The 25,470-nt window shown below is 45.2% G+C and overlaps 1 protein-coding gene across 1 annotated transcript in view; it reads left to right on the plus strand.

Moving 5' to 3' along the window:
• The window catches only part of TRIM3 (tripartite motif containing 3), a 33,098-nt gene extending 12,562 nt beyond the window's left edge, over positions 1-20,536 (plus strand). Inside the window, 10 exon segments of the mRNA XM_006903688.1 lie at positions 7,678-7,909; positions 8,124-8,275; positions 8,433-8,613; positions 8,886-9,618; positions 9,734-9,837; positions 18,295-18,462; positions 18,664-18,832; positions 19,088-19,158; positions 20,114-20,254; positions 20,384-20,536. Of these exon segments, the coding sequence (XP_006903750.1) occupies positions 7,678-7,909; positions 8,124-8,275; positions 8,433-8,613; positions 8,886-9,618; positions 9,734-9,837; positions 18,295-18,462; positions 18,664-18,832; positions 19,088-19,158; positions 20,114-20,254; positions 20,384-20,536 (2,104 nt within the window).
• Positions 20,537-25,470: the final 4,934 nt, after the last annotated feature.

The following is a 25,470-nucleotide window of genomic DNA, read 5'->3' on the forward strand; positions in this document are numbered from 1 at the left end:
ATAGGGTCGCTATGAGTCACAGACGACTTGATGGCCCATAACAACAACAACAACAACTGCAACTTTTACTGCATTCAGGTCATTGAGCAATCCTGGGGAAAATGAGCACTTGGGAAATTGTACCAATAGCTGCCATTTATTATTTACTGTTTACAAGCCAGTTAGTCTACATATATTAATTTCTTTCATCTTCACAATAGATAATTTATTATTTCCATTTTAGAGGAAGGAGGAAGGTTCAAAGTAATGAAACAAGAAATGTTTCTGAGGTTACAAAGCAGTACAAATAGCTGAGTTCTGAATTCAAGTTGGCCTCTAGAGCTTTCTTCCTTAAAAGTCATTCATTCATTTATTCACTGGTCTCATCTATCAGAGAACTTATTTTCTAGTAGGAAGTGACTAACAGTAAGTAAGCAAACAAACAGGAGAGTTGCATCTTACACTGAGTTGGTTGGTTTTTTACTTTTTTATAGGAAAATAACAAGGAATAAGTGGGTGTGGGTGGGATCAGAGACAACTCTTTGTAGAAAGGAAGTTTCCCTGAGGAGGTGACACTTGCCCTGAGCTTGACTGAGGATAAAAAAAGAGATAGATATGTGAAAATTGCTCCAGGCAACAGGAAATACCTGTGGAAAGAGCCTGAAGAAGGAAAATGTGTGGTGCATTCAGAGACCAGGAAAAAAGTCAGCATGGCTGGACAGTAGTGCATAAGGAAGAAGGGGAATGAGGGGAGACCCATAGGAGCTGGGCAGTTCATAGTGAGCTCTTGGTGACTGTTTTGATTTTATTCTAAGTACAATGGAAAGCCTTTGGAGGATTTTCCCCCTTTGATGATTAAAGTTTTATTGTAGCAAAAGGATGAGAGTTCCCAAAAGGGACAAATTCTGTGTCCTCCACCACAGTATCCTTGTGTTTATTTCTTTAACCAACCAGGAAGTACCTGGGAGATTTTTTTTTAAGCAAGGTAATAATATGCTATAAATTCACTTAAAAAAAAAACTTTCTTGCTGCTTTGTGGAGATTGGCTTATAGAGAATCAAGAGTAGAAAAAGGAGATGAGTTAGGAAGCTGTTAGAGTAAGCAGGCATGATTAGGGAATAGGAGGTCTCAATGAGCTAACCTATGTTTTGGAAGCATTGGGTTCAGTGACCTATCGGGAGTTGCAGGGGAACAGAGTGGAATAGTTGAAAATGCAAAGTTCAGTGTAAATACATTTTGGGTGGTGGGCAGCTGATGTGAAGTGGATCATTGAGGGTGAGATCATTGCCAAAGAATTAAGTTAAGAAGGTATGTGGATCACCTTGTAGATAACAGAGTCACTGAGAATGATGACAAGAGTATGTGTGGTGGTGATAGGGGACTGGACTAGGGGCTAAAAGAATGAGTCAGTAGTAAAACTTCTGTGAATGGAGTAACCTCAGTGTAGGGTGACAGAGCAGAAGCCATGAGCTTCAGAGATTCTGAAGAGCAGTTTAGAAATGTTCCAGTTAGAGCAGGGAGGACTCACTGCCACCATCTGACCCTCATGAATGTGGAGTATGAGAGAAACCACTCTACCTTTGAGAGAGCTGCAAGGAAAACTATGTCACAAATAAGTTAATATTTGTTAAACAGAAGAGTACCTGGTACATGATTTTTGTTAAATAAAAAAAAATTAAGATGAAAAGATGTAGGGAATAGTCAAAAAAGAGCTTGAAGACATGGGAGAGTTCATACAGTGCAGATCCTTCGTCCACGGGAAGATTGATGGTTTCCACACAAAGCTGCCCCAGGCTTAATTTTCTGTGTCCAGTAAGCTTCCTTTCCTCCTTCCCTGAGTGACTAATTCCAGTGGTTACCATTCTCCTGAACCCTCCCTCCACACACAGCAGCTGATCTTCCAAGAGGCAAGCCAGGAGCTCTCTCTTCCTCTCTCAGCTCCTCCCTGCTTGCTTATTATCTATGTCCAGCTCCACTACTTTCCCCTCCTTCTGGCCAACCTGATCCACCACCCCCACTCCCACACCTTACCTCATGTGCTTTCGAGTCTCAAACTTCTGTGGGGATTCCTTCTCATTTTAGAAATACATCCACGATTCCCATTTTTTGAAACGGTCGTTTGTTCTTTTGTCCTCTTCTAGCTGTCATCTAATTCTTCAGTCTTCCTATTCTACCTCTCTGCCTGTTCCTCTTTGCTCTTGTCACTCATAGGGACCTTATTTACAACAGAACAAACCCCTTGTCCTCACAATCTCTGCTGTGTTTAAATCCCTTGTTGTTGTTCCAGTCACTGTGTTGGCCTACCTTAGAGGATACGTCTAACCTTCTGTTTACTTTTTAAATGATATTCGAGCTTTCCTTCCCCCACTACTCCACTGACTCTGTTGCCCTTATACATCAGTGTGCCTTCACATTACCTAGCTTAGAGGGCACTGTCTAGCCCTAACTTTACCTGACTCCTTGGCTGCTTCTTGACAGTGACGACTGCTCTTCATTCCTTCTGGAAATGCACTGCTCATTTTGCTTCCCAGATGCTGCCTCTCCTCCTCCTCCTCTCTGCCTGTTCTTCTTTTCTCTCGTCTTATCTTTATTTGCTGAGTTCTCTCTCCTCACTCTCTCTTCCTCCTTGGTGGCTCTTATCCTCTCCCATGTCTACAGACACTATATATATGTGCCCCATTATCCCCATACCTATTTGTAGCATAACTTTTCTGTCTCTCTGTTCTCCTCTACCTGATGTCCTCTGTTGTTACACTCAGCTTGGGCAAAATGAAATTCATCTTGCCCAGTAAACTATTCTTATGTCTGTATTTCTCATCTTAGTGAGTTTCACTACCATTCTCTCAGTCTTTAGTCACCCGAGTATCTCCCAAGACCCATGTCTTTCACTAACAGTATATAACCAGGCACCTCCCACCTGCTTTAATTCCTGAATAATTATCAAATGTGCCCCTACCTCTTAGTCTGTGTTGTTGTTGTCCAAATGCAGGTCCTCCCAGCCCCTTGCTACATGTTTTAACCTACATTTGAAGCCAGGCTCACTAATTTGGGCAGTCCATTTCCTTATATAGAAAAAGGAAGTAAATTTCTCTACCTTCAAGGACTGTTGTTGTTAGGTGTTGTGAAGTCAGCTCCAAAACTCTTGCCCTCACAATCTCTTATGTTCCTTGTTCTGTCATGGTGTCAGTCTGTCTTCTTGTTGTTAGGTGCTGTAGAGTCAAGTACATCTCATAGCAAGTGTTGTGAAGTCAGCTCCAAAACTCTTGCCCTCACAATCTCTTATGTTCCTTGTTCTGTCATGGTGTCAGTCTGTCTTCTTCTTGTTGTTAGGTGCTGTAGAGTCAAGTACATCTCATAGCAACCCTATGAACAGCAGATCGGAACCCTGTCCTTTCCTGTGCCAGCCTCACAATCTCTAACACACTGAAGCCCGTTTTGCTGCAGTCATTGTGTCAGTCTACCTGGTTAAGGGTCTACCTCTCCTCCATTGTGCATCCGCTTTCCCAAGTATGGTATCCTTTTCCAAGGAATAGCCTTTCCTAGCAACATGCCCAAAGTATGTGAGACAAAGCTTTATTATTGTTGCTTCAAAGAAGCACACTGGCTCCACTTTCTCCAAGACTTCTATGTTTGTTCTTTTTTCAGTCCATGTTATAGAATGGTATTCAGTAATATTCTTTAACACCTTAATTCAAAGATTTTCTTATAAAATTATTTTGATAATTTCCAGTCATCAGGTCATGTGTCATCCTTATTCATATGTTCTCACATGCATAGCAAGTGACTGAAAAGACCATGGCCTGAATCAGGCACACCTTAGTTCTCAAACTGACCTCATTACTCTCCAGTAATTTGGAGAGGTTCCTGACTACAGTCTTTCCCAGTGCAATATGTCACCTGATCTCCTGACTGCTGCTACTAAGTGTATTGCTAGTGGATCCAAGGAAGATGAAATTATTAGCAATTTTAATCCTTTTCTCCATCCATCTATCATGATATTGCCTATAGGTTCACTGGTAAAAACTTTTTATTTTCTTGACACTGAGGTATAATCCATATTGAAGGCTGCAGTGCTTAACCTTCTGCAGCAAGGGGCTTCAAGTCCTCCTCACTTTCAGCAAGCAAGGTTGTGTCATCTGCATAATGCCGGTTATTGATGAGTCTTCGTCCTTGATGCCACATTCTTCTTCATAGAGTCCAGCTTCTCAAATAATTTGCTTAGCACACATATGAATAGTTGTAGAGAAAGGCTACAACCCTGACACCCACCTTTCCTAATTTTAAACCGTGTGGTGTTGCCTTGCTCTGTTTGCACAGTAGCTTTTTAGTCTAGGTTTAGGTTTTGCATAAGTACAGTTATGTGCTCCGGGATTCCTATTCTTCTCAATGTTAGTCATAATTTGTTATGATCCACACAGTCAAATGCCTTTGCATAGTTAATAAAGCACAAGTAAACATTCTTCTGGTATTCTCTGCTTTTAGTCAGGATCCATCTGTTATTATTGATATCCCTGGTGCCATGGCCTCTTCTGTTTTGTGTTGTTGTTGTTTTTTTTTATTTTTTTTTAAATTTTATTTTGTGTATGTGTGTCTGTGTACCGTCAGATCAGATCTGACTGGTACAGGAGGAGATTTTCCCTCCTTTCCCGGCAGAGCATCTGGTGGATTTGAACCATGAGTCTCTGGGATTGCAGTGCAGCTTCTTACCACTAGGCCACCAGAGCTCCCCGCCATGGCCTCTTCTAAATCCAGTTTAAATGTCTGGAAGTTTTCTATGTACTGTTTTAGCCATTTTTGAATGATCTTCAATAGTATTTTGCTTGCATGTGATGTTAATGATATTGTTTGATAATTTCCAGTCTACTTTAGAGGATAATTAAGAATAAATGTAAAATCAGGATAGGCAGTTAATAGAAGAACAAATTCCACTAGCTCATATGGTAAGATGTTCAACCTTGCTAATATTTATACCAGTGAAAATGAAAGTAAAAATGAGGGAAAATTTGTTTACACAGAATTAAAAATAAAATATATACTATTACGGAAATAAGACATTTTACCATAGTACTGGAAGTGATTTGGAAAAATAGATTCTTGGGAGCTCTGGTGGCTTAGTACTAAGGTATTGTGCTCTCGATGTAAAGGTATGCATGCAGTTCAAATTCACCAGCTCCTGGGAGAAAGATGAGAATTCAACTCTCATGTGATTTACTGCCTCCCAAAGCCTGCTGGAGGGTCAAATATGGGTCTCTTCAGACTTGACAATACACAATAGCAACAATGTATGCTAGCTGGCTGTAGTCTGGAAGAGTTGCACTATTAACCTAAAGAAGACCTGTGGCGAGCTCTGGTGGCCTAGTGGCAGGAAACTGCACTGCAATCCCAGAGGTATGTGGTTCAAATCCACCAGATAGATGCTCTGCTGAAGAAGGAGGAACAATCACCTCCTGTACCAGTCAGATCCAATTTGATGGTACACACATTAAAAAAAACAAAACAAAACTGTGTGAATCCACCAGTAGCTCTGCAGGAGAAAGATAGGCAGTCTTCTTCCGTGTGTTTTATAGCCTATGAAAACCCTCTGGGAAGTCAACTCTGAATGGGTTCCAACTGAGTTTGAGGATTTATATGAAAGGGTTTTAAAGGTGTAATGTTAAATAAAATAAGATTCAGGAAGTTACTTAATCATATTTGTGTAAAATAAACAGTAACATGCACCAAACTCCTCCAACTCATTGCCCTTGAGTCTGAACTGACTCATAGCTGACCCTCTGGCAGGTTTCTAAAGGCTGTAAATCACATAGAAGGGGATTGCCCATCTTTCTCCTGAGGAGCACCTGGTGGATTCAAACCACCTGCCTCTGGGTTGGCAGTACAACCCTTTACTCACTAGGCTATAGAGTCAAGTACAAAACACAGTACCTGACACATTAAGTGCTTACTAAAGGAGAATGATGATGCCACTGTCCCCTGTATTGGCCTTTTCACATATCCCCTCTACACAGCAGTTGTTAGGAGACATTTTCTAAGATGTAAATCTGACCATGCTACTATCCTGTGGCTCCCCATTGCAGCTGGGAAAATTTCTAAGCTCCATGGTTGTAGCCTATGAGACCCTGTGAGCTGACTTCCTCTCCAAACTTCTCATTGTATTTCCTTGCCTTGGACCAGAATACTCTTGTTTCTAGCATACTCTGTTGTTTCTTACTCCCATCTATTTTTGGGACATCTTTATTCCTTGTCCTGCACTAACAATTAGTTATGCATGAAAATCTGGCTCCGTCACCTCCTTGCGAAGCCTTTCCTGACCTCTCCCTCTATCTTTGCTTGGCCGGATGCCCCTTCTGTTCATTGTTTTAAAATCTTGCACTGCAATCCCAGAGGTATGCGGTTCAAATCCACCAGATGCTCTGCTGGAGAAGGAGGGGGCAATCTCCTCCTGTACCAGTCAGATCTGATTTGACGGTACACATAAAAATAATACAATAAAAATAAAAAAAAATCACTGCACCTACTACTGTTCAATAATAATAGTTAAAAAATATTGTCAAAAGCCTACATTAAATAGTGGGTCTCTTGTGAGTCAGGTTTGGTTCTCAGTACTTCACACTTACCTCTAGTACCCTGTGAGTGGTACACTGTCTATTTTACGAAAGAAGAATGCTGACTCATAAACTTGAAGTAACTGATTCAGGATTGCATGATGTAACAAAACTGCTGACCTGGAAGTTGAACCCAGTTAGCCTTTCCTCAGCACACAGTACTGTTCATGTCTCTAAATTTTTCTATTTATGTGGATTTTTATTTCTGTAGACTCAAGTGTTTTAAGGGCAGGTATTGTGCCTTGTTTTTCTATATTCTCACCAATTGTCAGGTCTTGTCTGTCAGTTAATGTTTAATGAATTAATGAAGGGAGAGCTAGCATTTATAAACACCTGTGAAAGGTGAACCTGTGTTTGTGCCACTAGGGAAGGAGGATATGTTTACTTTTCTGAGAGAGGTCAGGGATGTGTTTCTACTTAGAAATGAGGCTTTTAAAAAAATTGTTCTTAGTCACCAGCAATTAATTTTTTTCTTTTCATTGTTATTTGAGTAAATGTTTACAAAGCAAATTGGTTTTCCATTTACCCACTAATACATATTTAGCTTTAAACATTAATTATAATACCCAAAAGGTAGTCACAGAGTCTTCCCACTTTCTTCCTGTGATCCTCATTTCTGTTAATCCTTTTATCCTACCCTGTCTGCTGAACTTCATCCCTGGGCAGATGCTATTCTTTCATTCTTAAGTGGTTGGTTTTTCTAAGGAGCACGCGCCTCCCTGGTGTTATTGTTCACTTTATAGGCCTGTTCATTGTGGGTTACAAATCGAGCTACAGCAGTGAGCTTGTTTTAGATTGAATGGTGACTAAGGAACATAGTCTCAGGGGTTTGTCCATAAACAGGCGTTCTGGTCTCTTAGACCAGTAAGCCCATCTGCATTTAAGTTTTTGAGGTTTTTTTCTTATTTTTGCCCACTCAAGATGAGACTTCTAATACCTGCCAGTAGAAAAGATTGTGTATCGACTAGAAAACTCGAGAAATAAGAAAAAATGACACACTTGTGAAGAGAGAGGTGTGCCCCTTAGGAGATAGAGGTGGAGGTGTCTGGCCCATTCCATCCCCTCTGCCCTTCTGACTCCCCTCCTCCCTGAACAGATGCCTTCAGAACTACATCCCTGCCCAGAGCTTGACACTGTCCTGTCCCGTGTGCCGGCAGACGTCCATCCTCCCTGAGCAGGGTGTCTCAGCACTGCAGAACAACTTCTTCATCAGCAGCCTCATGGAGGCCATGCAGCAGGCACCTGATGGGGCCCACGACCCCGAGGACCCCCACCCCCTCAGCGCTGTGGCTGGCCGTCCCCTCTCCTGCCCCAACCATGAAGGCAAGGTGGGCCCAAGCGAGGCCCAGTGAGGCCAAGACTTGGGGTGGGTGGGGGAGGACAAGCATGAGGGGCAGGTGGCTGTGGGGGAGAGGGTGTTAGTACAGATTAGTGCTGCAGGAAAGTAACACACCTAGCAAGTGAAGGGCAGGGTAGGCAGCTGGGTGTGGAGAAGTGGGTGTCCAGCTGTTGCCTGACTAGAGTGCTTGCACCCACCCCCAGACGATGGAGTTTTACTGTGAGGCCTGTGAGACGGCCATGTGTGGTGAGTGTCGGGCACGGGAACACCGGGAGCACGGCACAGTGCTGCTGCGGGACGTGGTGGAGCAGCACAAGGCCGCTCTGCAGCGCCAGCTCGAAGCAGTGCGTGGCAGGTGGGTGTGGATGGCCGTCTAGCCAGTCGGGCCTTACAGTGGTGGCATGGGGGCTTTGGAGATCTGCGGGAGGGCAGCATCTGAGTCCTCAGGGAAAGGGGCAGCTTGATGAGGGGCCCTTCTGGCAACCCCTGTGTGAGATGCTTCCCCTCCTCAGGCTACCACAGCTGTCTGCAGCTATCGCCTTAGTTGGGGGCATCAGCCAGCAGCTGCAAGAGCGCAAGGCAGAGGCCCTGGCACAGATCAGCGCAGCCTTCGAGGACTTGGAGCAAGTGCTTCAGCAGCGCAAGCAGGCCTTGGTCAGCGACCTGGAGGCCATTTGTGGGGCCAAACAGAAGGTGCGTCTGCCTGTCCTTCCCTGTGGCTGTTCATCATGGGATATCCTTATTGTCTCCATTGCTCCCCGTTTTCCATACCTTCCTGAGTCTCTCCCAAGGCTGTACTTGTTGCCTCTTAGACATGGCTCCACAGGTTGGGGGCATGTCATCCATATGCGTGCTTCTCCCCTCTGCCATGCTATAGCAATGCCAGTGGAAATTAATTAATGCCACTAGGAATTAGAGTCCTTCGCACCGGTCCCCATCCCAACCTGCCCATCTCCCAAACCCAGGTGTTGCAGTCCCAGTTAGACACCCTGCGCCAGGGCCAGGAGCATATCGGCAGTAGTTGCAGCTTCGCGGAGCAGGCCCTGCGTCTGGGTTCGGCCCCAGAGGTGCTGCTGGTGCGCAAGCACATGCGAGAGCGCCTGGCAGCGCTGGCAGCACAGGCCTTCCCAGAGCGGCCACATGAGAACTCACAGCTGGAACTAGTCCTTGAGGTCGACGGGCTGCGGCGATCAGTACTGAACGTGGGTGCACTGCTCACCACAAGCGCCACGGCGCACGAGACGGTGGCCACAGGCGAAGGTCTGCGTCAGGCCCTAGTGGGCCAGCCTGCCTCGCTCACCGTCACGACCAAAGACAAAGACGGGCGGCTGGTGCGCACAGGGAGTGCGGAGCTGCGCGCCGAGATCACGGGACCGGATGGCTCTCGGCTTCCGGTGCCCGTGGTGGACCACAACAATGGCACATATGAGCTGGTGTACACTGCGCGCACTGAGGGCGAGCTCCTCCTCTCGGTGCTGCTCTACGGACAGCCAGTGCGCGGCAGCCCCTTCCGCGTGCGTGCCTTGCGCCCAGGGGACTTGCCACCTTCCCCGGACGACGTCAAGCGCCGTGTCAAGTCTCCTGGCGGCCCAGGCAGCCACGTTCGCCAGAAGGCGGTGCGTAGGCCCAGCTCCATGTACAGCACAGGCGGCAAACGGAAGGACAACCCTATCGAGGATGAGCTCGTCTTCCGCGTTGGTACAAGCTGGCTGGGGAGGATCCAAATGGGGGTTTGCTCAGGCAGGGGTCAGGCAGGGGAGCTAGGTGCAGACTGACCAATGAAAGCATCTTTCCCTTGCGCATCCTTCCACAGGCAGCCGTGGTCGGGAGAAAGGCGAATTCACCAATTTACAAGGTGTGTCAGCAGCCAGCAGTGGCCGCATAGTGGTAGCAGACAGCAACAACCAATGTATCCAGGTGAGTGCCTTTCCCCCTCTCCCCCAACACCAAAATAAGGGTTCTCAAACCAGAGCCTCCTGGAAAAACAGGGCATACAGGCCACTTCTTGAAAGATGAAACCTTTCAGATAACGCCATTCCACAAAGAACAGTGAGTCATAGCACTGCCCCTTTCCCACCCCACCCCCACCTGCCATAATAGTAGCCAGTGCCTTCAGGAGACTTACTGCACTTCCAAACTCTGCCTTCTAGGCCCTTGCTCAGGCCAGACTGGTTTTCAGTCTGGCTTCTGCCGCTTTCCCCTTTTGCTGCCTCTTGAGCCTGATACTGACTGGCTTACTTTCCCCCTTTTCTCTTAGTGGGAAAGATGCAGGTACAGTCCAGCCTGCTGTCTGCCAGCATACCTTCTTGGCTTCTCAATGTATGTTGTCTGTAGCTGGTCTCTATAGTCATCTGGTAGGTTAGATATGTTTTTAAGCTTGTAAATTGACAGTGCATTTCATTGGCTGGAGTCCCTGGTTGGTCAGGCGGTTAAGCATTCTGCTACTAAGGTTGGAGATTTGAGTCTGACCAGTGGCGCCATGGAAGAATGGCCTGGTGCTCAGCCTTCTAAAAATCCCTGCCATTGGAAGCTCGATGGGGCACAGCTGTATTCTCTCTGACATCCAGGGACTTGCTGTGAGTCAGAGTCTCTTCCACTGGAGCTGGTTTTTGTTTGTTTCTGGTGGCTAGAAGGTGTAGTGCTGTCCTGCAGTGGACCTGCCACTGCCCTCCTAGCATCTTACACATTGTCTGATGAAAGCATCAGACACTGAATGGATATGATATCTGTTGCAGTGAGAATTCCTTAAAACCAGGAAATGTGACTTTTCCCCCCTTCCTGTTCTGGGAATGAGCCCAGCAGGCACTACTTGCTGGATAGGCACAGCGTGGTTTAGAAGTTCAGGCCCTGAAACCAGATACCTGGGCACGAATCCTAGCTCTGCCACTTACAAACGAGTCATGTGACCTCTCTGAGCTTCAGTAAGCTCATGTGTGAAATTAGTGTTGCTGGGAACTTTAGATGACATAACACACCTTGCTTGACACATAGTGAACCTTCTAATGTTAACTATTGTTAAAAAATATCATCCAGATAGAGGCTGTAAACAAAGGCAAAGAGGTGGGAAAGAGTTGGAGAGGGTTGTTCAGGGAACTGTAAGGATCGCAGTGGGGCAGCAGGCAGATTGTTGGGGAAGGTAGGTAGCGAGGTCAGACTGTTACTGGTTTTGGAGCTAATGCTGTGGAATTTTGGCTTATCCTGTAGGAGACTGTGCCCAAATATCACACACTTCTGTTTTTGGAAGTGTTTTGTCAGCTAACAGAACTTTTTCTTGAAAATCATTATTTCACAACACTGGGCTGGATTTAAACTTGTTATAGAAATCTTCCCTAACCCTGCCTGAGTACTACTGTTGATGCTCTAGCTCTGCCAGAGTCCTATCATCTTGTGCTTAGGAAAACTCAGGCCATCTCCTCCCTGACCCTGGCCGGCGGTGACGTTTACTCAGACCTGTCAAACCCACATTGACTCCTACCCCATTGTCGAGAGCAGAAGAATATAGGGATATACGGGAGCACAGGGAGGCATCTGAGTCTAGCCTAGGTAGGGAAGAGGGGTGCTGAAGTGTATTTGGAGGCTCCACCCTCCTCCATTTCTCTCCCCTCCCCATGTGGCAGGCGTGCTTTCTGGCACAGAGGCTGAGATTTGAGGTATTTTCTGTGGTATGTGCACGCAAACAAGTGCTCAGACCTGTGCTGCGCTGTCTCCTGTCATGAGGAGCTGTGCTGTCTGTTCTTCCAGTGTGGGAAGTTGATAGGCAGGGCCTGGATAGTCCTTTCTCTCCCCTAGATGTCTGCTAATCCTACAGCTTCCCTCCTGCTTGCTTCTACTCCCACCTACAACTCAACTTCATAACTTCAAGGAGTCTGGCTCTGGGATTTCAAAACTGAGTTTCTGCTTCTCCTCCTCAAATGGTCTCAGGCCTGGAATGGACCAGGATTCATGATCTAAAGTGACATCCCCCGTCAGTTTGATGAAAGTTGGTGTCTTAGTTTTTTAGTGCTACCATAACGAAATACCACAAGTGGGTGGCTTTAGCAGATACTTCACACACAGCCCCCCCGCCCATGAGACTGTATGGAAGTTTTAATTCAATGCATCTGAGTTTGGAGAGCTCTAAGGGAAGACTGACTTTGTCTGTTCTGAGGGAAGTCCTTGTCTCACTTTCTCTAGACCAGTGTTCCTCAGGTTTTTGGCAAATTCTGCATGGCGTTTATCCCTCACATCATCCTCAACTTCCCTGTATTCCCCCCTCCCCATTTGTGTTTATTTCTTTGTGCCTAATCTACTATTTTTATGTCAGATGTTATTAGGTTTAAGGCACACCCACACTGATATGGCCTCATTATTTTAACATAAACATAAATAAGATTACATCTGCAGGTAGAGAGGTTAGGATTTCACCATAGTTCAATCCATAGCAAGGGCTTTGTGAACTTTCCCCCTTCTTCTGTGCCTGATGGTGCAGCAAATCCTTTCAGTGAGTTAAACTAGAGTCAACTGACAGAGAAAAAACATTTTGTAATTTTTTTTTACATGTAGAATTTGCTTTGCATTTATTATATTCTATCAGTCACCTTAGTCCAGAAATTTTACCATGAAAACTTCATCACTATCTTCGGGCAGACTGTGAATCCCATTCTTCTCTGAGCTCCCTCAGCCCTTTGCAATAGCACTTTCATACTTCCTGCAGCCACTGCTTGATTTTGTTATTTTGTTGTTGTTTTTTTTTAGTCTGGTTTTAACTACTTTCTTTCCATCATTAGACTTTTATATTCCTCAAGTCAGGGACCTACTTATGCCTACTGTGGTATAGAAGAGAAATGTTAAGGACAAAACTTCTTGTTATTGTTAGGTGCCATTGAGTCAAGTATGACACATAGTGACCCTATGAACAAAAGATCTAAACCTTGTTCTATCCTGTGTCATCCTCACAGTTCTTTTTTTAAATTTTTTTATTTTCAGAATTTTTTTTATTATTATTAATTTTAATGAAAATTTACCGAGACTTTGGATTTCCATTCATTCACTGTTGCACTTTTCTCCCGGCCTCCCCCTCCTCCCTAGTTCGCTCTTCTCTTTGAAAAGTAAAAGAAAAATACAGTCCCTCCTCATAAATCTACTTCACTATGCAGCCTTCGTTCTAGACTCCTGTAATGACAATAATACTTAATAATATATCCCTTTTAAACCATTTTCTCCCTCATCTGTGTCAATGCAGTATACATAATTTATCCCATCTTTCTCACTCTCCCCCACCCCTGATGTCAGTCCCGTTTTACAACAGTGACTCTCTGCAGTATTTGTCCTTTTGTAACTGAGATATTTCACTCAGCATAATGTCCTCCAGGGCCATCCATTTTGTATAGTATTTCATGAGTTTCTTGTTTTTCAATGCAGTGTAGTACTCCATTGTGTGAATATACCTCAGCTTCCCTATCCATTCATTTGTTGCTTGGGCACTTAGGTTGTTTCGAACTCTTTGCTATTGTGAACAAAGCTGCGATAAACATGAGTGTGCATATATCTGCTTGGGTGGTGGTTATGGTTTCTTTAGGGTATATTCCCACTAGTGCAATTGCTGGGTCAAATGGTATTTCTATGTGCAACTTTTTGAGAAAGTGCCTTCCACAGTGGTTGCACCATTTTACACTTCCGCCAACAGTGAATAAGGGTTCCAGTTTCTCCACAACCTTGCCAGCATTTGTTGCTTGCTGTTCTGTTAAATTTTGCTATTTCTACTGGAGTGCAATGATATCTCATAGTTGTTTTGATTTCCGTCTCTCTTAGAGCTAGGGATTTTGAACATATCTTCATGTGTTTGCCACCTGGATATCTTCTTTGGTGAAGTGTATGTTCATATCCTGTGCCCATTTTTAAATTGGGTTGTTTACCTTTATCTTGTTGTGGTGCTCAAGTATTTTATAAATTTTTAGATATAAGTCCCTTATCTGACATGTCATTACCAAATATTTTTTCCCAGTCTGTGGCTTTTTGGATGTGCGTAGGGATTTGATTCTTAGAAGGTACCATTCGTCTATTTTATCCTCTCCTGATTATAGATATCCTCACAGTTCTTAACACACAAGAGTCCATTGCGGCCGACACTGTATCAGTCCACCTGGTTGAGGGTCTTTCTCTCCTTCGCTGACCTTCTACCCTACCTAGCATCATGTCCTTCAAGGAATAGCCTCTCCTTGCCCAAGTATGTGATGCGAGGCCTCATCATTCTTGTCTCCAAAGAACACAGGCTACGTCCTCTCCAATATGTATCTGTTTGTTCTTTTGGCTGTCCATGGGATGTTCAGTGCTCTTCTCCAATACCACCGCTCAAAGGCACCAATTCTTCTGTCATCCTAATTCACTGTCTAGCTCTCAGATGCATAGCAAGTGATTAGAAAGGCTATATATAGCCTGAATCAGACACACCTTAGTCCTCAAACTGACATCATTACTCCTCAGTAATTTGGAGAAGTCCCTAACTGCAGATATTTCCAGTGCATTGTGTCTCCTTATTTCCTGACTGTTGGTACTAATGGTGTTAATTGTGGATCCAAGCAAGGTGAAGCTGTTGACAATTTCATTCTCCTCTCTATCCATCATAATGTTACCTATCAGTCCAGTGGTAAGAATCTTTGTTTCCTTGACATAGAGATTCAGTCTCTAACAAGGCTGCATTCTTTGATCTTCTGCAACAAGTACTTCAAGACCTCTTCACTTTCAGCAAGTGAGGTTGTGTCATCTGCATAATGCATCAATAGATGAGTCTCCCTCCAATCCTGATGCCACATTCCTCTCAAGTAATTTGCTCAGCATACAGATTATTAAATAAGTATGGAGAGAGAATACACCCCTGATGAACTCTCTTCTTAATTTTAAACCATGCAGTATTCCCTTGCTCTCTTCGCACAACAGCCTCTTGGTCCAGGTATATGTTTTGTATGGAACTCTCATTCTCAGTGTCACCCACAACTTGCTATGATCCACAAAGTCAAATGTATTTGCATAGTCAGCAAAGCACAAATAAACATTCTGCTGGCATTTTTTACTTCCAGCCAGGATCCAGCTTACATCAACAGTGATGTCCCTGGTGTTATAAATCCTGCTTGAACTTCTAGCAGTTCCCCATTTATGTACTGTTTCAGCCGTTTTTTAATGCTCTTCAGTATTTTGCTTGCATGTGATATTAATGATATTGGTCAATAGTTTCTACATTTAGTTGGATCTCCTTTTTTGAGAATGGCAACAATATTACCATTAGAAGACAAATGTCTTCCAATCCATTGTCAAGAAAGCTGTCCTCCAAATTTCTTGGTATAGACTGGTGAGTGCATCCAAGGCAGCATCTGTTAATTGAAACAAGTCAGTTGGTATCCTGTCAGTTCCTGGGGCTTTATTTTTTGTGAATGCCATCAATAGACCTTCCACTTCCTCCTCCATTACCATTGGCTCCTGTTCATATGGAACTTCCTGAAATTTTTCAGTGTAATCAGTTCCTTCTGGTATAGTGAGTGTGTATTCCCTCCATCTTTTGATGCTTTTTGGGTCATTCAGTATATTGCCCATAGCATCTTTCAATATTGTGACTTGAGGCTTAAATCTGTTTTGCAGTTCTCTCAGTTTGAGAAATGCAGAGCAAGTTCTTCCCTTTTTATTCTCCAATTCCAGCTCTCTACACATTCCATTATAATACTGTGCTTCATCCTCCCGAGCTGCCATTTGAAATCTTCTGTTCAGCTCTTTTTACTTGAGCATGCTTTCCTTTTGTTTTGGCTTCTCAATGCTCCAGTGCAATTTTTAGAGTCTCTTCTGATATCCATTTCTATTCTTTCTCATGTGTTTTTGTAATGACCTTTTGCTTTCTTTATTTATGATATCCTTCATATCATCCCACAACTCATCAGGTCTTCAATCATTGATTTCCAGTGCCTCAAACCTACTCCTAAGATGATCTTGAAATTCAAATGGAATTTAATATATCTTGGTGCCTATAGACTTTATAAAATTTTTTTCAACCTCAGTTTGAACTTGATATGAGTCCGACCCATGGTCTTGTTGTTAGGTGCCTTCAAATCAGCTACAGCTCATAGTGACCCTACGAATAACAGATCTGAACCTTGCCTTAACCTGTGCTAACCTCACAATCTCTGATAGGCTTGAGCCTATGATTATAGTTGTAGGGTCAGCCCATCTTATTGAGGCTCTTCTTTTCTTTCTCTAACTCCCTACCTTTCCCTGGGTAGCTCTGGTGGCTTAGTGATAAGGATTTGAGGTGCTAACACAAAGGTATATGGTTTGCATCCACCAACTTCTCTGCAAGCTAAAGATGGACAGTCTTCTCCTGTGTGACTTACTGCCTCTGAAAACCTGCTGAAGGGTGAGCTTTGGGTCACTTCTGATTCAGTGGTACCCAGCAGTAGCAAGCAGCCCCTCCTGATGGCATGCCCAAAGTAGGAGACGAAGGACCAAACAAAGGCACCAGAATATCCTGGAGATGTTAAGGAAGCAAATGCAGTAGGTTTTGCTGACCTATCTCTCGGAGAGGAGGATCAAGAGTGGTGGGCCAGGTGGGTAGTGCTGCCATTTACTGTGCTGGAACACAGGAGGAGGAGCAGGCCTAGGGGTACGTTGATGAACTGACTCTTATATTTGTGGAGCTTGAGGTTGCTGTGCAGCCTCAAAGTGGAGATGTCCAGCTTGGTCTGAGATTGACCTGAGAGATTCACTCAGGTGATCAGTGTGTCTTTTCTACCAGTTGCTGGAAATGAAGCAGCAAGCAAAGGCAGATTTCCTGCCCTTGCAGAGTTTATGTCCTTCCAAGGGAACATAGAAAATTCAGGTATCTAGTTTCAGGGTGATCATTGTTACAATAAGAGCCATCAAGAAGACATTCTTTTTTTTTCTTTTTCAAAAATTTTATTATTTTTTGTGTGTGTACTGTCAAATTGGATCCGATGGGCACAGGAGATTGCCCCTCCTTTTCTAGCAGAGCATCTGGCAGATTAGAACCCTGCGCCTTTGCGATTTCAGTGCAGCTTCTTGCTATTGGGCCAACATAGCTCCCTTAAGATTACATTCTTGAGCTCTGGTGGTACAGTGTACAGAGTTGTGCTGCCAGCCCAAAGGTCTGTGGTGCTATTTTCTCTTATTCCACAGTGCAAGGGCAGACCCAAAGATTGTGCTCTTCAGCCTGGTGAAAGGTGAGCATTAGCAAAGAGTGCTTTCTGATGGTAGAGCAGGTTGTTCTGACAGCTCTACAGGCCTAGAGGTGAGATTAGAGAGGACCAACACAGCTCACCAAGAAGAGAGCAGGTCTGGATTGGAGAACCAGGCAAAAGGCCAGAACTTAACTTCTCCAAAGCTTCCTGGCTCTGTTTCGTCTTGTGTCCCCAGAGCCTATAACAAAGCAGAGGCTGTGAGACTTACACAGGAGTAATGTTGTGACTGTGAAATCAAGTGTATCTTAAGAGCGAAGAAGCCTTTCTTTAAGGAAACAGATTCTACACTGGGGAGACTGGAACATGCTGGTTGGCTAAATAGTAGGAGCCAAGGGCAGGGAGAAAGATTTACCTTGTCCGAGAAGTTACCTGGTTGGTTCATAGCCTGAATGGCTATATCTGCTGACCTGCTAGATTAACCTTGGGACATTTTCTTCTTTTCTTTCCCATCTGCCCCTAAATCCTGTTGAGTCTACCTCCGATGTATCCCCTATTCCATTTGCCCCCCTTCAGCCAGTTACCCTTGGGCAAAGCATTGGGGCAAATCATCATCTTTCACACTTTGACTATATTTATAGCCTCTCACTGGTTGACTGCCTTCCAGTCTTTACTCTTCCCTATCACTGGAATGCTCTTAAAGACAAATCTGATCTTGCACCCCCCTGGCCAGACGTTTTCAGTGGGTCCCCATCCTACCCAGGATAAACCAGCTCCCCCTGTTCACCTGAGTAGTGCCTGCCCTTGTTCCCCTGCACAGGTCCCAGAGCACGGCCCATAGATGCCCATAGTGAACACTGTCCACCTCACCTGTTCTGTTCTGTTCACCTGCAAATGAATGCCTTTCCTCCTCTTTATGGCAGGTTTTGGTTCCTCTTCGCATTCTTATTAAGCTCTTAGTGCAGATAGCACCTTCTCTGTGGAGTCTTTCCTGGCCATTCTATTCTGCTTACCCATTTCGTGTTTTCCCAACCCTGCTGCATGTCCCCTGAGGTCTGTGGCCATGTGTGATTGCTCCCAGTACCCCAGCATGGTCTCAGTGCTTGTGGAATGACTTCAGGGATGGGGAGAGTCTCCTCCTTCAGGATCCTGCTTCCTTCCCTCTGTGCCCACAGTCTCTGCCCTCCTACCCGCTCCCTCCCTTGCTCCTCTGCTCCAGGTTTTCTCCAATGAGGGACAGTTCAAGTTCCGGTTTGGGGTCCGAGGGCGCTCACCTGGCCAGCTGCAGCGCCCCACAGGTGTTGCGGTGGACACTAATGGAGACATTATTGTGGCAGACTATGACAACCGTTGGGTCAGCATCTTCTCACCTGAAGGCAAGTTCAAGGTGAGAGACTTGCTTTCCCGGTACTGTCCTCACCCCTGGTGGCCAGTTCAGCTAGCGTCTCCTGCTTGTCAGGTCCTGGGCTAGTCTCTTCCGGCTCCCTGGTCCATCCCTAGCCTGAGAAGTTTCTGTTTTAGTGCCAGACTGAGACCATTCCCCTTATTAGTAAAAGGAAAGCCCCATCTGTTATCTCTTTTTTTCCAGACCAAGATTGGAGCTGGCCGCCTCATGGGCCCCAAGGGAGTGGCTGTAGATAGAAATGGACATATCATTGTGGTCGACAACAAGTCTTGCTGTGTCTTCACATTCCAGCCCAATGGCAAACTGGTTGGCCGTTTTGGGGGCCGTGGGGCCACTGACCGACACTTTGCAGGTATCGGGAGACAATTTGGAGATCTTCTGGTGCACTAGTACCAGGAACTGCCCAGATACCCCAGTTTTGTACACCCTTCTATTCTCCCTGGCCTTAGAGACCCTCTTCTCCCTGTACCCTAACTCATCGTCCCAGAGGTGTCCTCCCACTTGCCCCATCCCTTTCTTAATACCCTCACTTCATCGTCCCAGCTACCGTTGTCCATCTCACTCAGCATCCCAGCTTGCTGCCCTAGAGACCACTTTATATTTTCAGGGCCCCATTTTGTAGCTGTGAACAACAAGAATGAAATTGTGGTGACAGATTTCCATAATCATTCAGTGAAGGTCAGTATGTTCCCACTTCTCATGACCACTGTCCCTGTGTTTTTTCTCCTACAAGATTCCTCTCTGCCTCATTTTCTCTTCTTACTCCCTTGCGATTCATTCATTCAAACAATAAACCTCGCCTGGGTTCTTTGCCCCTGATATCATGGAGGCTCCGGAGGATACAGGAATGTATAAAGCAGACATATTCCCTGTCTTGGTTATAATCTAGTAGAGAAGAAAGAAAGGTAACCAGGAATATGTGACATGATCTGCTATGTTCTGTGATACAGAAATGCAGGGAACACATTTGGCTCAGGTGAGACTATTTGCAAAAACCTAGTACGTGTAGGAATTAAGCAGGTAGTAGAGAAGTGGGCAGTATTTGAGGCAAAGATAGAAAGAGCTGAGTCCTGCAGGTGGAATCCCTTATAAGGTGTTCAAGGAACCACAGGAAGTTCATACTGGGTTTGTGTAGGGTAGTGGTGCAAAGAGAGGAAGGTTATATGCCCTCTTAAGAAGCTTGTTCTCTTTCTAAGAGCTATGGGGATCCACTCTGGCTGTTACATTGGAGGAAGCAAAACTAAAGAGGTTTTACCTTTACCTACTCTTATACAGTAATCCAAATGAGAAATGATGAAGCCCTAGACTGGGATGAAGGCACTTGTAATATATATAGATAACAGATTTGAAAGAGAGATTTGAGATCGTATCAGTGAATTTGTGTTGATTCATTTTCTGTGAACCATAGTAGAAGAGTCAGGAATGACTCGTGGCCAACTAGGTGGTCCCACTCAGAGAGAGAGCACTCAGAACTGCTCTCAAGCAAATATGAGCTGGTAAGTAGGATAAATGGATGTGAAGCCCAGGAAGGTCAGGGCTATAACTGCAGATTTGGGGTGCGGGAGTGGGGGTTTTGCCCCATTCTCCCCTGCCTGAGGTCTGGTCCCTAGTCCCCAGGTCCTTCCCCTGCCAGGTGTACAGTGCCGATGGTGAGTTCCTCTTCAAGTTTGGCTCTCATGGTGAGGGCAACGGGCAGTTTAATGCCCCCACGGGAGTAGCTGTGGACTCCAATGGAAACATCATTGTGGCCGACTGGGGCAACAGCCGCATCCAGGTGAGTAAGACTCAGGGACAATATGGGGGTGAGGCCTCCTGCTGTTCACTCTCCCTGTCCCCCCACCACCCTCTGTAGCCCCTCATCTGCCTGATATCGCCTCTCTCCCAATCTCCACTCCTTAACCAGGTATTTGACAGCTCTGGCTCCTTCCTGTCCTATATCAACACATCTGCAGAGCCACTGTATGGCCCCCAGGGCCTGGCACTGACCTCGGATGGCCACGTGGTGGTGGCTGATGCAGGCAACCACTGCTTTAAGGACTAACGCTACCTCCAGTAGCTGCACAGGGCCCTCTCCTGGCTCATGGAGGGACGGACATAGGGGTGATTGGACAAGAGGGTCTGGCAGGAGGTGGGCCAGACCTGGCAGCACTGAATGTGGGCTGTGGGTGTGGGTGTGCCCACTGCCCTCCCTTTCCCCCTCCCCCAACCCCACAGTTGCACTTTATTTATTCGGTTCTTGCTTTGGTGATTGGGTGGGCCTGGACTGTGGTCCCAAGGATGTGTGCAGAGCTTCACCCTAACTCCTTACACACCTCCCTTGTCCCTTCAGTCTGCTCCCCACCTTCCAGCCTGGAGCCAGAACAGCCTCTTACTCCAGGACACAAATCCCTCTGGTTGTCTCCCTACCACCCCCGTACACAGAGACAGCAATACCCCACCCTCCATATTAAATAAATGTCTTCACCACGATGGTTTTGCTGGTTTCTTGTGGGATAGAGGTGGTGGGGGATAGGATAGGGTGGTGGGACTAGCGTTAGAATAAAAGATGAGCAAGCAGGCAAGATTATCAGGGTAAGGGGTCTAAACTGGGACGAAACTATGTTTTGAAGGTTCTGAAGAGAGTAAGAGAAGGTGAGCCCCTGCAACCTTGGAATAATGGCAAATTCCCGTCACCAGGCCGTGCATCTCCTGAAGAAATAGGCAGGCTCTTTGCCTATTTGCCCTGGGGCTGGGAAAACGACCCAGAACACAGCCAGCTGCTACAATGTATAGAAGCAATCTGGGAGGCTCCAGCAGGCTCCAGGGACTTGATAGAGCATCAAGTTATGATTACAGTGCTCCAACATAAACTTGCTCTTCTGTGTGCAAACAAAGCCATCAAAAATATCTGCAAAACCATAGAGTCTGCATGTTGCCTTTGCCTTTGCCCTTTCCTTTCCTGTCCAGTGCCATTTGCTGTTGGACCAGCCCGAGTGGAAACTGCATAATCCATTCTCAGTTCTAGGGCTCACTGCAGAAACCCTTGCCCCTTAACGCTACCTTCTAAGATTGCTACCCTTTCTGCACCATGGAACTGGAGTCCTGGGCCCACCTCTGCCTGCCCTTCCACTCATCACCTCCCAGCTCTATATCCACAGTCTGTCAGAATTTGACTGCCAATTCTAGAGGAAATCTAAAGCAGCATTCAGTGACCTGGGATCACAGTGGGGTGGGGGTCTGTCATTTCTTCATTTTACAGTAGGCTGAAGTTCAGAGAAGTAGGTCCTATTACTACTATTAAGAAATGAGGGTGGGGGGAATGGAACAGCAACAAGACTTAAAACTACCCTCCATGTTTCCATATACTTTCCATCTCTGGCACCTACTGAGGTGACTAACAGAAAGTACTCAGCAAAATTTGGAGAATGATGAGTCTGGGAAGGTGGGTTATGAGAAGTCATGGAAGATACAGACATCATCCCAGTGTAGTGTGATTCCTGGAACGGGGTGGGTGGTAGGAGCCGCTGAGTCAACTTCAGCTCCATCCTACATACAACAGATCAGAGCCTTGCCTTACCCTGCGCCATCCTGATCTCCACCGTGCTCAAGCATTGTTAGCAACCATGGTGGCCGTCAGTCTCTGAAGTTCTGTCTTTTGCTGACTCAGTTTTTCCAAGCATGCGGTCTTTTTTTTTTTCAAGGACTGAAACCCCTTGAAAACATGCCCAAAGTAGAAGACAAAATTTCACTATCTTTCCCTCCAAGGAGCACCCTGGTTGTACTTCCTTCAAGACAGATTTGTTTGATTTGGGGCCGGCCATGGTATATTCCGTACCTTTCACCAGCACAAAGAAGGAACCTGTGAAAATCTGGGAGACTTCGCAGAAATCAAGGGATCACCACTTGCACCGTTACAAAGTCTTGTGGAAGATGGAGAAAGGTGGACGACAGATTTTAAGTTCTCTTAGGAAGTAGGAACAATGGAAACTCACTGCCATCGAGTTGGAACGGACTCATAGCTGATCTTCCATTGGCTTTTCAAGGCTGTTAATTGCAGGGAACATCACCAGGTTTCCTCCTGTGATGCAGCTAATGGTGGATTTGAACCCTCAGAGAAGCGTGGTCTTTGGGTTAGCAGTGCAGCCCCCTCTGAACTAGGCGATAGGAACTACCAACAGGCTTGTAGGAGTCAATTGTCAAGTTTGAGCTTTGAGGGCTGATTGTGGAGCCCAATTGTTACTACAAATAAGCTCTGGTGGCCTAGTGCAAAGGAGCTGTGCAGCAGTCCCAAAGGCATGCGGTTCCAATCCATCAGCTGCTCTGTGGGAGAAGGATGGGCAGTCTCCTACCTTGCAATTTCCTGCCCCTGAAAGTCCACCAGAGGGTCAGCTGTGGCTTGGTAGTGGCACCAAATAATACTTACATACGTTTTGTTAAAAACAAAAGTCAAACTCATTACTTCCTGAAACTATTTCACCTGAACTAGATTTTATCTGAAAGTACGTAGAATTTTTGCTAAGCTGTAACTTGTATATTTAAAGTAAGATGGCTGCTCTTTTATTAATGGGATGTGAAATAGTGTCTCAACAGAAACTAAAAGGACTTTACAGAATAAATTATTGCTGTATGTAAAAAAACTTACAACTTTGCTTTTGAGGTTGGGAGGGTGGAGGGACGGCGCAGGCGAGGAAGGCCCTCTATGAGGTGGATTGATTCAGTGACTGGGATAATTGGGATGGGAGTGTCAGAGACAGTGCGATTGGCACAGGACAGAGCGGAGTTTAGGGCTGTTGTACATAGGGTCGCTATGAGTCGCAGGCCAGGCGACTCAACGGCACATAACAACAACAACAACAATACTGGTGTGGTGGAAATACCATATAATGGGGTGCTAACGAGCCCCATGTTTGTTGATGTTAGTTACTTGATGGTGGCCGTGGTAAGAGTGCTTATAACCATAGAATTGACAAGCCCCACACATCTGGGCTTTTTACTGTCTGGAGAGAGATGAAAAAATATCACTTCATCCCTTGAAAGCATTAGGAACATTCCTGAGCAGTCAGCCAGCCAGAGTTTAAATCGTGGAACTACCACTTTTAACAGTGCAACTCAGGTAAAATGGTTATTTCCAGTTCCCTCACTTGTAAAGTCCATAGGTCATATGTAGGAATTGACTAGCGTCCCTAGCTAGTGCACAGGAACTCTGATGGTGGAATTACATGGAGAACAGAAAGGTTCAAAGTCACCACCTGTTCAAGGGAGAAAGATGAAAAGTCTCCTGTAAAGATTTACAGCTTTGGGAACTTGATGGAGGATCACTGAATCAGAACTGATTTGATGACAGTGAGAGAGGTGGTTCAAATAGTAAAAGGATTAGAGGTTCAAGTTCATCCAGAGGCACATCAGAAGAAAGTTCTGGTGATCTGCTTCTGAAAAGGCAGCCACTGAAAATGCTGTGGAGAACAGTTCTGACCATATGAGGTCACCATGAACTGGGGTCAACTTGGTGATCTGGTGGTGGTGCTGGGGGAGGGGTGTGTGTGTGTGTGTGTGTGTGTGTGATGCCTTTGAATTGGTTCTGACTCCTAATGACCATCAGCTTTCTGAGGAACCTCTTCTATAAGAAAGATGGAAAGAATATACTGAGTTACTGTATCGAAAGGAATTGGCAGAAGAATTTCATGAAACAACATATAAGCAAGAGCCTATGGTAATGAAGGAAGAAGTTCAAGCTGCCTCAGATCCCCTGAAATAAGTTGCTACATGTATTTAATTAACTAGTCCATGTCAAATGTTTCATCCAGTGCCTGACAGATACATGTGCCAAATAGGAGCTAGTAGTTACAGTTATTCATAGATTAGCAAGACTGGGCTACACAAGATCTATATGTAGAGCAAGGGGTGGGGCAAGGGGTGGAGGGGAGGAAGGCATCCTATTCCTAAACTTGACAGGGAGCAGTAATAATACTCTTTGGTTTCCTGGATATTTCCCCCTTTGCCCAGAGTAAGAGGGGACCCTAGATGGCACAGGCAACAGGTCCAGCACGAACTGTGGACCCCAGGGAGGATGTCTACAGTCAGCTCTGGTCTGCAGCATGATAAGCTAGGGGACATTCTGAGACAGGTGGTTCTCTGTCCAGCCTGAATCTGGCCTGAAAGCTATAAAGCTCTGACCATGAACACCTAAACAGCCCCACACAGATACTTCACCTACAGAAAGTCAGAAAATGTCTAGGAGAACTAAGAAGTTCCAGAGTACATGAAAAAAGAAACTAGTTAACCTTCCCTGGGTTTGATTTCTCCAGGAAATCAAGAGATTGGAGAGGACCAGACACTGAGCCGCAGAGGCATACTGAGGAAGGGGAAGGCATAGCAAAGGGAAGGTGCTAGTAAGGCTGCCAGCTAGGCTGAGAGGGTTGAAAAGGAAGGGCTAGGAAGAGATCATTTCAGAAACTTAACTATAACCAAACATTTTGAGGGAATTAATTGGTTGGCCTGAGATCTCAGGACCATAGTGTAAACAGACACCAAGTCAGTTGGCTCAACGCAATCCATAAATATAGTGTTTGATGAATAGTAGTTGGTGCCTTAAAAGCTTGTGAACTACCAGTAAAGGTGTTGGTCTCTCCATCTAGAGTAAAGAATGGCTAAAACCAAAGATGTGAGTAAATTATTAATCCAAAAGACTGATGGACCTTGTAAACCCCATCCTCCATGACCATGAGACCAAAAGAGCTGGATGGATCAGCTACCTTGCCAGAAATTCTGAGACGGATCACAATAGTAGGTTGTGGATAGAATGGGAGGAAAATGTTGAACAAAAAAAACCATTAAAAAAACCTACACTTGGCCTCTCCTCCATATTTCCTTTCACAGAGACAGAGCCATCCCTTTGGGGATATAACTTTCTAATAAATCTGTCCTTTTTTTATGCCCGGAAAGTTTTATTCTAGTAATTCTTTTTTTAAAAAAAATTTTTTTAATGAGCATTTACAGAGATTTTGGATTTCC

This window comes from Elephantulus edwardii, unplaced genomic scaffold (genome assembly GCF_000299155.1).
Source record: "Elephantulus edwardii isolate Elephantulus edwardi_28Jun2011 unplaced genomic scaffold, EleEdw1.0 scaffold00044, whole genome shotgun sequence".
NCBI lineage: Eukaryota > Metazoa > Chordata > Mammalia > Macroscelidea > Macroscelididae > Elephantulus > Elephantulus edwardii.